Source organism: Sorex fumeus, unplaced genomic scaffold, assembly GCF_029834395.1.
Source record: "Sorex fumeus unplaced genomic scaffold, SorFum_2.1 ptg000002l, whole genome shotgun sequence".
NCBI lineage: Eukaryota > Metazoa > Chordata > Mammalia > Eulipotyphla > Soricidae > Sorex > Sorex fumeus.
Window position 1 is genome coordinate 48,237,310 of NW_026606059.1, and position 12,948 is coordinate 48,250,257.

Genomic DNA, 12,948 nt, shown 5'->3' on the forward strand with positions numbered 1-12,948 from the left:
TCTTATTACATGGACTGGAATACACAGCACAACAATCATGACCTCTGAAATTTAACAATCATGTTCAAGAAAAGTCTGTGAATGTTCTCTTTGGTACTAATTTCTTAGAATTCCTTTTTACAAAGCCTTGCAAAGAGAGGATAAGAACTAGTAAGACTTTTGCTAGCAACGGGTTTTATTTCTTCATCATCTTCATCATCAACATCAAACATGCAGTTTCTTTCTTCTATGTACATGGCATTGTAAAATGGCTGCTACATTCTGTGGTACAAAGTTTATAAATCAGTATAACAGTACAAAGTTGAGTCATTTTTTTAAAAAATAAAAGCTTAACAACTACTATGGGATAATTCCAATGTGGTGTGTAGATGGACTCTACAAAGAGACTTAGCAACAATATACAGATGGAAACATTTAATGTTTTTCTGGAGAAAGGGCAGAGGGGAAATTGCTACAGGTTACTGACAGGTTTTCCAAGTTGTTCCCCATTTACTTTCTTTCTGCTATTATCTTTAAATATTGAAAAGCATTGTGAACTGCATCACTCCGTTCATTGCCACAGGAGATCCCCAAGCCCTGACAGACTGTGATGGAACTGGTGGATGGTTCAGTGAGATACTGATACTGCCCGTTGGCACTCAGTTCTTCTATATCCAAAATATGTGATGTTAAAACCTTGTTCCTTGGCAATTTCACTAAGAAGCTGGATATAATCTGTATTTGGAATACTGAGGAGACTTCTTTTCAGTAAGTTGATCTTTTCACCAGGAGAATTCCTCAAGGAATGCCAAGTACATCCTAAAAAATGTCCAACTACATTTGTTAAAGGAAAGTGATCTCTGGAGAAATAGTACTGCATTTAGCAAGGAATTTCTAGCAGCATTCCTCTTGAGTTGCTTTTTGATGTCCTCTTTCCAGTTTCCATATATGACTCTAGCCTGCAAATTATGGTATATTCCCTCTTATGAGCAGGTCCTCGCTCCTGGGAAAGTGTATATTCAGGAAGTCTCCCACCATGATGGATAGCCAATTCCTGAAATGACCAATAGGATCAAGCTGGTTCTTAGCTTGCTTGGAAGGATCAGATATTAAGGGATTAGAAGCTGCAAATTTCCGTCATGATATTTTTGAGCTGCAGAATAAAAAAAGAGACCTAGCTCACCAAATACTTGCACTGGCTTTCAAAATGTTTATGGCAGCCTCTGCAGCTCTCTGTTTCACTAACTTCTTACTCGTACCTTCACTTTTCCTTTTGTCCCTAGTCCTTGGAAGAAACCTAGGAAAATCCTAAATTAGATATCAGGGTTTCCCTTGACATCTGTGCAAATTATGTCACCCACGTTGAACGTGGACACTGTATATCTACACATGGGACCTTTTGCACTCATAAACCGGATGTTCTTGGTCTTCATGCCGTATTGGTGGGAGGCTTGAATCGGGTTTTTCCCTGGTTTAGCTGTAATCCTCTTGCCGGAACTAAAGGTCCCACCGTCTTAGTGCTCTGGCGGCAGGCCCACCTCCATGCGATGCCTGCTCTGGTACATAGCCAGAAGGGATGGCTAGGCGGCAAGGGCGAGAACCACACAGAGCAGCAGCATCCTTGCCCCCTGACTTGGCAGGTCCAGGAGAAACTTGGTCCTAGCACTGCTGCTGCCACTGCCCCCCGCCCCCCCCCCCCCCGCCTGTGTCCCTCTTCTTGGAACAGCTTTCTAGGTTGTAATTTTGTCCATGTGGAATTCTTTTTTGAGGAGGCATACCCATTAATACTCAGGGTTAACTCCTGGTTGTGCACTCAGGGATCACTCCTGGCAATGCTCAGGGGACCAGATGGCCACGGACCATATGGGACAAACCTGGGTTGATTGCATGCAAGACAAGAACCTGAGCTACCTCTCGTGCTCCGCACTTTGTTCTTGTAGAAAAGATCTATTTTGTTTAGGTTTGCTCACTTGCAGAGTCAGGGTAGAAGCAAAGCCAGGTATTTATTTGGACTCCAGTGCCCTACTGGGAAAAACAATGCCATGAACTCCACAATTGTGAGTGAGGGAAGATTTAAGTAACTTGACCAAGATAACACAAGGCAGTGAAATAGTCAATATTCAAGGCAAGTTTGCCTGACCTTAAACCCAGTTCCTTCCATCAGCACCTGCCCTATGTGGCCCAAAATTGCAGGGGAGAGTAGGGAGGCCTAATCTTAATCTTTTTAGTCTGTTGTTTAGTGAAATTCCAGTAAATTCCCTTAAATAAACTGCCAAGAGTCTTCCAGTCCACAAACAACTCCATACTTCCTCCTCTTTCTAGTGGCTTATTTTTTTCCCTGAGAGATTGAATGGAACTGGGAGTGAAAATGGGATGCTTAACTATGACCCTGGGCAATGTAGACATGCTTTACAAGGACAAAAGAAAAGAGCTATTCTGAAATGCTCAGTCCCGAGCTCAAGTGCTGAATCCAGACATTTTTCTTAGCTCAATAGAGAATTCACTGTGTGACTACTTCAATGCCAGTCCTGCCTCAAACCGGCATCAAACACAACTTTCTTAAATCTCTTTCTTAAATCTCTTCCTCAAAAATATTTCAACTAGGGTAGTTCCAAATATTGCAAGAGATATAACAAAACATTAGTCATTGTTTACCTCAAATCTGTACTGGTAGTCCTGAACTAATATTTGTGAATCTGGGCAATGTTATTTCAAATACATAGAAGACAATGACACACATTTTAAAAAAGACAGTAAGAAAAATGCATTTCTCTACAAAAACAAAAAGTTAAAATTTGTCTTCAATTAGTCTTCAGATAATAAATGTTAGCATACTTAATTTCAGTAAATGGAAGGGACTAACATGAAGAATCAAGAGAGAGAAATGTGTATTCTTATATAGATAATATTTTTCTGTTCTAAATTTATTTCTGCTCACTCCTTATGCCTTTGATATGATGCTGGGCCTGGATATGAAGATGAGAGAAGATACAGAAAAAATAATATACATATGCATATATATTGCACACACATAATATGATATTTCAAAGATTATATTAGTTTTCATTTTCGTGATCTCATTTCAGCTTTACAAACACTTTTAAGGCAGCTAGGACTCTGTCTTTTTCTCATGTAATACTCATAAAGGTGAGATCATCTTTCTACAATGTAAAGGTGACAAAGGAGGGCTGGAGCGATAGTACAGAGGATAGGGTGCTTGCCTTGCATGTGGCCAACTGGGGTTCGATTCCCAGTATCCCATATGGTCCCCTGAGTACCGCCAGGAGTAATTACTGAGCGCAGAGCCAGGAGTAACCCCTGTGCATCTCCAGGTGCGACCCAAAAAGCTAAAAATATTTTTTTAAAGGTGACACAAGGAAGAGTCCTCCCATTATTTGTCATATTATCCACCCACAACCCTTACTGCCTAAAGGGGTAACCCTTTAGGCAGTACTAAATTATCCCCCTCTCCTTTTCATGTTAAAGCTTCTTCTTTATAAATTTCTCTATGAAGATAATAGCCACCATCTCCCTGTCTCTCTCTATATATACATGTGTGTATGTGTCTGTGTGTAACCTCCAGGCAGCTTTGGAGCCCCAAGGCTCTCTCTCTTGCCACCTGGGTTCCATGGACTCGGGCTGCTCCCCCTCCCAGGGTGGCCCATGTCACAGGCAGATGAAGGAGGAAATGAGGACCAGGCTGATTGTTGATCAGTTGCCATTTATTCCATTCTCCCCAAGCACCTGTTCCAGTCTCACTAAGCTCCCCATTCTAGTCTCACACTGCCCCTCATCCTGTTTCCTCCTGTCTGTCCTCCTCACACTCTACGCTCCCTCTCGCAGCCTTGTCTCTCATCTCTCAACGTGCCTGCCCCTATATTCTTCTCCCTCTGTCCCCCTTGTTAGTCTTTCAGCACTCCATCTTGCTGTCCTGGTTTCCCTGTTTTTCTATACTCTACGACTAAGTCATGTCTTCTACCCCTGAATTCCTCTTTTTTTCCAAATTAGGTATATATAATGACCATGGCATTAATGTCTCCTCATAGATATTACGTGGCTACAAAGTGAAAATCTGTGCCAGACAATATTCCCCATGGTTTCAGGCACAGAAAAAGCACTTAACAAATTTTCACCACTATCTGTAGTCTCTGTTTTATAGCTTTTAATTTTATGCTAAGTCTATACTCAGTTGTCCAGGTAAAAAATCCAACACACTGAGCAGCCATGGAGAGAGAGAAAAGAATCTACTTATTTTCTCATAAAATACTATTATTTTTCTATTTATAATTAGCAATGATGCTAAATTTGAAGCGAATTCCCATCTAAAACAACAGAGAAACTATGAAGGAGACATTCAAACTCCTTGGCTATGACATATTACCTCTCTTTATATATTATTTCCAGATTTCCTGCAATGATGTAAGGCCATGGGCTGGAGTGATAGCACAGCAGGTAGGGCATTTGCCTTGCACATGGGCGACCCAGATTCGATTCCTCCGATTCCTCTGAGAGTATCTATCCTGCCTGCATGGCAAAGCCTGACAAGTTACCTGTGATGTAATCAATATGCCTAAAACAGTAACAACAAGTCTCACAATGGAGGTGTTACTGGTGCCCACTCGAGTAAATTGATGAACAATGGGAGGACAGTGCTACAGTGCTACAGATGTAAAGCCACATGAATCATTAGGCATGGGCTGCAAATGAAAGTGAGGGTTTATATCTCCCCACCAGTTTGCAGCGAATGTGGACTGTAAATAAATAATTCAAGTTCCATTATGGAATTAATGCAATGAGTTTGTAGAATCAATTTGAATCGTATCATAAGCTAACCTAAACTAACTTCTTAGTTCTACTTCATAGAATGTATTTCTCTTTTTAATTTTTTGTTTATTTTTGTTTTGTATATACATAATGTTATAGTTTAGGCAACAAAGTTGCGGTATTAGAGTTTATGATATTGGTGTCAAAGAGATATAACAGAAAGTAGTCACTTGCCATAAATACAGCCAACCTCCACTGGTTGTATACCTGGTTCCCCCAAGCACTGCGAGGAGTGATCTTTGAGGACAGAGCCGCATGTACTTCCAGGTGTATCTCCAAAACCATAAAAATAAAATAAAATTTATGGTATTGCTGGGGCTGGAGTGATAACACAGGGGGTAGGGCATTTGCCTTCCATGGGGCCAACCTGGGCAACCCAGGTTTGATTCCTCCGCCCCTCTCGGAGAGCCCGGCAAGCTACAGAGAGTATCCCGCCTGTACGGCAAAGCCTGGCAAGCTACCCATGACGTATTTGATATGCCAAACACAGTAACAAGTGTCACAATGGAGACATTACTGGGCCCGCTTGAGCCAATCGATGAACAACGGGAGCACAGTGACAGTGATGGTATTTCTGTACAAAGTCACTGCACCCCACCATCATCAATGTATCATGAGTCTCACCACTGTCCTTATGTCACCTCTAATACTACCTACAGTCCCCACCTCCACATCTTCCCTTTCTGTTTATCAGTTCTGCAACTTACTACCAAGCATTTATCATACTTATAAAATAATTCTGCATGTTAGTAATGTTAGTAACACAGTCTATTTTCTCAGGTGTTTTCAAGTGTCCCAGAGTGTCACAAACATGTCAGGTTTGCTGCCTTACAGATCTCCAATGAGGCTGTGCCTGTGCCTCATATGTCTCCTGTCCCTTTGGAATACAGGTGAGTCTGTTCAAGGTCTGTCCAAGAGACTTGGCTGAAGTAGCAGCTGCACTTGAGAGAATCACAGAAGCTGATGTTTCAGGCAGGATTCCCGAATGAGTTTGATGTAAATGGCAATAAGAAACTTTGCATTGGCTGTTTTGTCCCTTTACTTTTTGCACTCACTTTCTATTTATGCTTTCGAATTAATCTACTCCCCCTGCTACCATCTTCATCTGAACCATGTATTCTTTTTGCTGGGCCCCTAAGAGAGCTTTCTAAATAAATTTCCTGCCTCTCTTCTCTCTCCAGGACCCACTCTTTACTGCCTGAAAGATCTCTTTACAAATCATTACTGTTCTAACTTCTTTCCTCCTTTCTCCTCTTCTCAAAATTGATCAGTGACTGACTTGCTACTGCTTTGGAGAAATCCTTTGTAACCGTAACATGTTACTGTCCATGAACCATCACCAGGTTCTGAAGTTCTCTCTATCCATCATCCTTTATCTGCATCTCCCTTGGCCTTCTTCCAGTTATTTCATTTCGAGCTCATGCCCATATTAGACTCTGCACCCAGCTAGTATCCATACACTGAATGCCCCTCAGTCAGTTATCCTATTACTGATATTCATTCTTCAGCTCTTAGATCAGCAACACTTCCCAACTATTTTGATCTCACATAAGAGATTAGTCTCTCTGCTACACAGTCTCAAAATTCCATTCAAAGTACTGTAATTCATTCATGACAATGTTCCTGGGTCTTCATATCTTTCAAATCTGCTTTCCTAATTATATGATAGGCTCCAGAAGGATGGATTCTGTCTTTATTCATTTATCAGATCATTCCCAGAATATAAAACATACAGTCTCAATTAATGTATAGGAACTTTATAATATCATCAATTATCAATATTATTATAGTAGATTAGTAATCATCTAACAACTAACAGAATGATGAAAACCTACATGTGATATGTCAACTTTGAAGATACTAATTTTCCACTTCATAAAACAGAAGTTTTGTATTAAATTTCTCTCTGATGCTATATCTAGGTAATAACTTCTCTGATGAAATCTTTTTTCCTTTAAAATATGCCATTAAAGGGGAGAATAAGAAGGAAAGGAATACGATGCTTCTACCTACATCAGGTAAATTGGCAAGTGCTTTCTTCAACTCACTCTATCTTGAGCAAATTCCTGGGCTTCTAGAAACCTTTCTTTTTTTTTTCTTTTTGGGTCACACCTGGCAATGCACAGGGGTTACACCTGGCTCTACACTCAGGAATTATTCCTTGGGGTGCTCAATGGACCATATCGGATGCTGGGAATTGAACCTGGGTCGGCCGTATGCAAGACAAATGCCCTGCCTGCTGTGCTATTGCTCCAGTCCCCAAACCTTTCTTTTTCTTTTGCAAAATAGAGATTGTGTCAACTGCAAGTTTTAAATCATAATTAAATCATAATTCTTTGAGGTGTTTGTTGATTCACAGTTCATGGACCCTAAGAATTCCCATGATTTTTATTAAATTCACAATATTGTGACTTTATGTTAATAATAGATTTAATAATGGTAATTATTTCTATTCACCATTATTACTTTATCCCATCTTTCTTTGCCTATTTGCTTTTGAGGGTGTGAAATGCTGCCTGCAGCAAAAATGTGAATACATTGAAGCAAAAAGGGCACCTAAGGTTCCAGAGCCAAACGTCTATTCCTAACTTTTTGATATAAAAGAAGACTTTTTGTTTTATTTTTCGGCCACACCAGTGGTGCTCAGTGCTGTCTCCTGGTTCTGTGCTTGGGGATCACTTCTGGAAGTGCTCAGAGGACCATATGAGGTGCCAGGGTTCTGGCTCGGAGTTATATGAATCCTGAAGCTTGTAATCTTCCTTGATCCTAGAAACTCTTGCCTCTCTCATGGGGTGTCTTTGCTTCTTGGACAAGTGAGAGGCAAGAACTTGGGCATCTTCCATACGTCCCATTGCGACTGCTTCGGAATGGATTTCTCCTGTAGAGAACCATTCAGTTGCCCTGAGGGAGCCAGAGATCAAGTCGTTTTTCAGCTTTGGGAATAATTAATAAGAAATGTTTACTTGCTTATCGTTCCCTTTAATGTCTCTCCAGGAGCCGTGTTATTTATAAGCATGATATCCACTGACTTTACTGATAAGTTCAATGTTTAATTTTATAGACTGATCACTGATAAAAATAACCAAATAGACTTACGGAAGCAATGGCTTTCTGAATTTCAGTTTTAACCGGGTATTCAAAAAACAATGCTACTTCAGTATCCATCCAGAGATGAATAAAGAAAAGTATAATAAGCATGCATTGTAATATTAGTGAGCTTTAAAAACAACTTTTAGACATTGAGATAAAAACTGTGTGATGAGAAAGAGGGAAAAATGATGGATTGAAATGAGGCTTTTGATGATGAGATAAAATGTAAATATAAAGTTTGCTTTATATTCAAATTATTTTTTAGTCCAGAACTCTTAATATTTTCTAAAAAATGTAACATTGCCAAAAGTTACTGGAAAATTATTATTGTAATAAGTGATTATTTTCATGTTTATTGCCTTGTGTTCTAGCTGTATAGGTTGGATTATAAATTGGAGAAAATAAGAGGAGGTATAACAAACTTTGTGTCCAAATATTTACAGGCATCATCGATTATAGACGTGGGCAATGCAGTTAGTGGGGAAACTCACTTCCTCTGGACAGGAGTGCAGAAAGCAGTCATGTAGAAATTTAATATTTTTTTAAATTTTTATTTGTTGCACCATGATTTACAATAGTGTTAATGATAGGATTCCAACACCACACCCTCCACCAGAGTTTCCCTCCACCCCACCCCATCTCAACCCACCTGTCCTCCACCAGGGTAAGGTCAATTCTGTAATCGGTTGATAGGCTCTATTGTCTTGGGCCTTTTGTGACTTTTTCCTGTGTTTATTTCTGTCCCTAAAGTGAGGTCATGGTTTACAAGACTATGTATGCTTTAAAGGTATAGTTTTAAAACTCTTTAAAATATGTAACCTAGTTATACCTACTACCAAAGTATTTGTACCCCCCTCCTCCACCGCATCAACCCCTACCATCTTCCCAGTTCCATGCTGTCAACCTCATTTCCATAGTCAGATTCCAAGGTTTGATTTTCCGCCTTATTTGCTTCTTTATAGCACATTGTATGAGTGAGATCACTGGGTATTTGTTCTCTTTCCTTCTTACTGATTTCAGTAATTTTATTCTTGTTGCAATCGTGAGGATTTACCTTTTCTTATAGATGAGTAGTACTGCATATATATAAAACACTGTCACTGTCACTGCCCTCCCATTGTTCATCGATTTGCTCGAGCGGGCCCAGTAACACTGTGAGACTTGTTACTGTGTTTGGCATATTGAATACGTCACAGGTAGCTTGCCAGGCTTTGCCGTGCTGGCAAAATACTCTCAGTAGCTTGCTGGGCTCTTCAAGAGGGGCGAAGGAATCGAACTTGGGTCAGCCAGGCTGCCTGCGCACAAGGCAAACGTCCTACCCACTGTGCTATCGCTACAAATTTCTTTATCTGCCCATTATATCAGACATGTGTTAAGGATGTTACAAGTCCTAGAAGGTCATATAATTCTATGATACTATATCATTTTTTATTTCAGTGTCTGAAAATAAAGAAGTGAAAAAGGAAAAAGATGGGGGTTTTCTTGATGCAACAGGTAATCGGACTAGTCCTAACCCTGACTTACCTTATAATATTATATTCTGGTAATATGCTTTTCAACCTCTTTGTGGCCTTTTATATGTTTTTTATAGTTATGTAATTTTTTATTACAAGTGAGATGATATTGTAGGGCAATTAAGGCACTTACCTTGCATGCGAACAGTCTTAATTTGATCCATGCACCGTATATGAATCCCAGAGCATTTCTAGAATTAATCACTGAGTACAGAGACAGGAGTAAGCCCTGAGCACTGCTGGGTGTAGGTATCAAGACAAAACAACAGCTAAAAATAAAAATAAAACTTCTAAGCTATGTGTTTAAAAACTCGTGAGACATTCAGAGTAGTTGTCTTTGCAATACAGCATTACCTCACTTCACCACCATCAAAGTACAATTTTGTTGCCTGCCCCTGCCCCCACCCATGCCCCTGAGTCACCTCCAGCCCACCTACTCCTCTTAATCTGATGATCTCTGTTTAAACTCTAGCATGCAGGGTTTGTTAACAATAGATACTGTATCTACCCATGTTTTTGTTTGGGACCTTATTTTTCCCCATGATTATAAACTTGACACAAAACAACTTCTCTTTTCAAAATCTAATATGAATAATAATCATTGCAACAATAATAACAATAATAGTAGTATTAACAAATAACAAAAACAGTAGTATCATATCATAGAAGTATTTCATCCACACAACGGATATCTGAGGTCTCAGTTTTATGTCATTTTCTCAACGAAGACTTCTCTCCCCTCGACCTGGTTGGGCACCCTAATAGAGGTGTTCACAGCACTATGTGTTCTTGTTTCTGTTCTTAGCCAGCGTGTGTGCGCACAAATCCTTTCCTCCTACCCAAGACACAGACAATAAGCTCCATCAAGGTTGAAGCCTCCAGGTCCCTAACACCTAATATATTGCTTGGCCTTTTGCGAGTGAAGAATAAAATTCCTTTAACATTCAGAGGTTTTTTCTGACATTTTCTTCCTTAATAGTATGAACATTGTCAAGTAGTGAAGGGGCCTGCCATACTGGAATAGCTGTTTTCTGATACTCTAGGAAGTTGTTTCTGACTCTTTCATTACCAGGGCTCATTGTGTACATTTTTCGAATACTTTTCCCGGCTTCTGCCGCATCTACCAGTACTTCTGCTCTTCTCTCTTTGAGGTCTTCCTTGATCGCATCTCTGCACTGCTTTGCAAGCTCGGACGTTAGCTTGCGGTTGCCTGAGGCATGCGCCAAACCACGCTGGCGAATTAGCTCAAGAGTTTTCGAAGATAGGCGACTTTTTGTGGCTATCTCTCTCTTGGCTTTCCTCGCACATTCATGGAGGTGCTGAACCAGTCGATCGTATTCCTCGTCAATGTTGTCAACAATGGCATCTTCCCATGTTGCCGCAATAGTACCAAAGAGTTCCCAGTTGGTGGTCGTTCTGGGAGTTCTCTTTTTGAACTTTGCAGCCCTTTCTCCCCGCTCTGTGAAGTAGAATTTTGCACGAAGGAGACGGTGGTCCGATCCCGTTCGAAATTTTGGGACAACAGCGACATCAGTCAGGCAAAACCGTCGATTGAATATGATGTGGTCTATTTCGTTTTGGAATCGTCCACCGGGAGACTCCCATGTCCATCGTTTAGATTTTGCCTTCTGGAACTGTGAGTTACCATGAATGGTCTTGGTCGACATGATGAACTCAGACAGTCTCTCACCCTGTTCGTTCCATTCTAGGCCATGGGTTCCGATGTGAAGTTCTTCAGCTGATCTTCTCGGTCCTATCTTGGCATTAAAATCACCCACAATGATCTTGTAGAAGGTGTGGTCTTCTTTATAGAATTTCTCTAGCTCCATGTAGAACTTCTCGATTTCTCTTTCATCATAATGAGATGTTGGTGCATAGACAACGAAGATAGAAACTGCAGGCAGTGAGCCACATCTATTCAAATGTAAACGTCCGATTCGGGTTGTTAGGCATTCGAATGAATCAATGCTCTTGGCCAAGTTTGTGTTGATAAGGACACCGACGCCTCCAACACCTCTTTTATCGCATGTTCCGAGGAACAATTCTTCTCCAGTGTTGAAAACGGCATGGTGAGATTCGTGTCTTCTTGTCTCGGTCAGACCAATGATGTCGTACTTGATCATTCGCGCTTGTACCATCAGGTCCTCGATGGATGCATCTGATGCTAGCGTACGTGCATTGAAAGTACAGACGATCATTTTTGTCTTCCTTCGTTGTGGCAGCCTAGGTCGGCCTTGAGATTTTGTCGGCCTCTCCTTTCTCATCCTTCTCAGTGCTGCCATGTCGGTGAAGCCTTCAGGGTCAGGTGAATGAGACCAGTTGTAGTTACTGGTTTTGGCATATCGAGTACACAGCGGATAGCTTGCCAGGCTCTTCCGTGCGGGCGGAATACTCTCGGTAGCTTGCCAGTCTTTCCGAGAGGTATAGAGGCTTTTGGGGTGACCTCTAATCACCCTTGTAGGTGTTACCATATTTGAACCCTATCAAATATGGTACGACAATTCCAGAAGACGGGTATTTAGTGTTTTATGATGTGTCGCGCGGCCGCTTGCGGCCGCGCGGTTCCGGAAAGCGTCCTGGAGTGTGGCGACGGCTGGGTAGTGGAAGTAGTGTCGAGAGTGGAAGTCTGCCAGTGGGGTATTTATCTGGGTAGGGTGGGTCTCCTGTGCACAATTCGATCCCTGGGTGGTTGATGGAAGCAGACAGGGAAGGGTAGGGTGGGGCTCCTGATTAGAATCCCTTTGTCACCTGTGGTGGTGGGAGCAAGCAGAGAAGCTCTGTCCCTGGGTCCGCCGAGCCTGGAGTCCAAGGTCTCAGAGAGTTCCGCTTACCTTGTTCTTTGGGTCTTCAGTTGTGCGTGGGTCTCGGCCGGAGCTGCCGCGCGGTTCCGGAAAGCGTCCTGGAGTGTGGCGACGGCTGGGTAGTGGAAGTATTCGTAACGCCCGCCTGTCCTTCGCCAACTATAAGACCAAGATGACTGCCCTCCGACGTCCTGATGGATCCATCACATCCTCCAGAACGGCAATGGAGAAGATTATCCATGACTTCTACTCAAATCTCTTCGATAGCCATGTCCACTTGCCGACATACCAAATTCCACAGGATGGGTATGTCGTTCCCAACGTTCTCCCTTCCGAAATCCGACACGCCATTTCGTCAGTAAAGAAGCAAACAGCACCCGGCCCAGACAAGGTCAGACCTGAACACCTGAAGAACCTGCCGTCAGTACTCATCAATACACTGGCTCGGCTCTTCACTCGCTACCTGTCTGAATGCAAGGTTCCATCTCAATGGAAAACCAGCAGGACCGTACTACTGTTCAAGAAGGGAGACATCCATGACATTGGCAACTATCGCCCGATCTGCCTATTGTCTGTCATCTACAAGTTGTTCACTCGAGTCATCCTGAATAGGATTGGCAGAACACTAGATGAAGGACAACCATGTGAGCAAGCAGGGTTCCGCAAAGGATTCAGCACCATCGACCATATCCACACGATAACCAAACTCATTGAGGTTTCTCGGGAGTTCAAGATGCCGC

At 41.8% G+C, this 12,948-nt stretch overlaps 1 protein-coding gene and 1 pseudogene across 1 annotated transcript in view; one reads left to right on the top strand and one right to left on the bottom strand.

Moving 5' to 3' along the window:
* Positions 1-309: 309 nt before the first annotated feature.
* On the bottom strand, positions 310-1,544 carry LOC130020766 (interferon-inducible double-stranded RNA-dependent protein kinase activator A-like; annotated as a pseudogene).
* A 4,070-nt stretch (positions 1,545-5,614) lies between these two features.
* HHLA1 (HHLA1 neighbor of OC90) overlaps positions 5,615-12,948 on the top strand; it is a 36,427-nt gene continuing 29,093 nt past the window's right edge. Inside the window, exon 1 of the mRNA XM_056131536.1 lies at positions 5,615-5,693. Coding sequence (XP_055987511.1) covers positions 5,615-5,693 — 79 coding nt within the window. The remainder of the gene's footprint in view (positions 5,694-12,948) is intronic.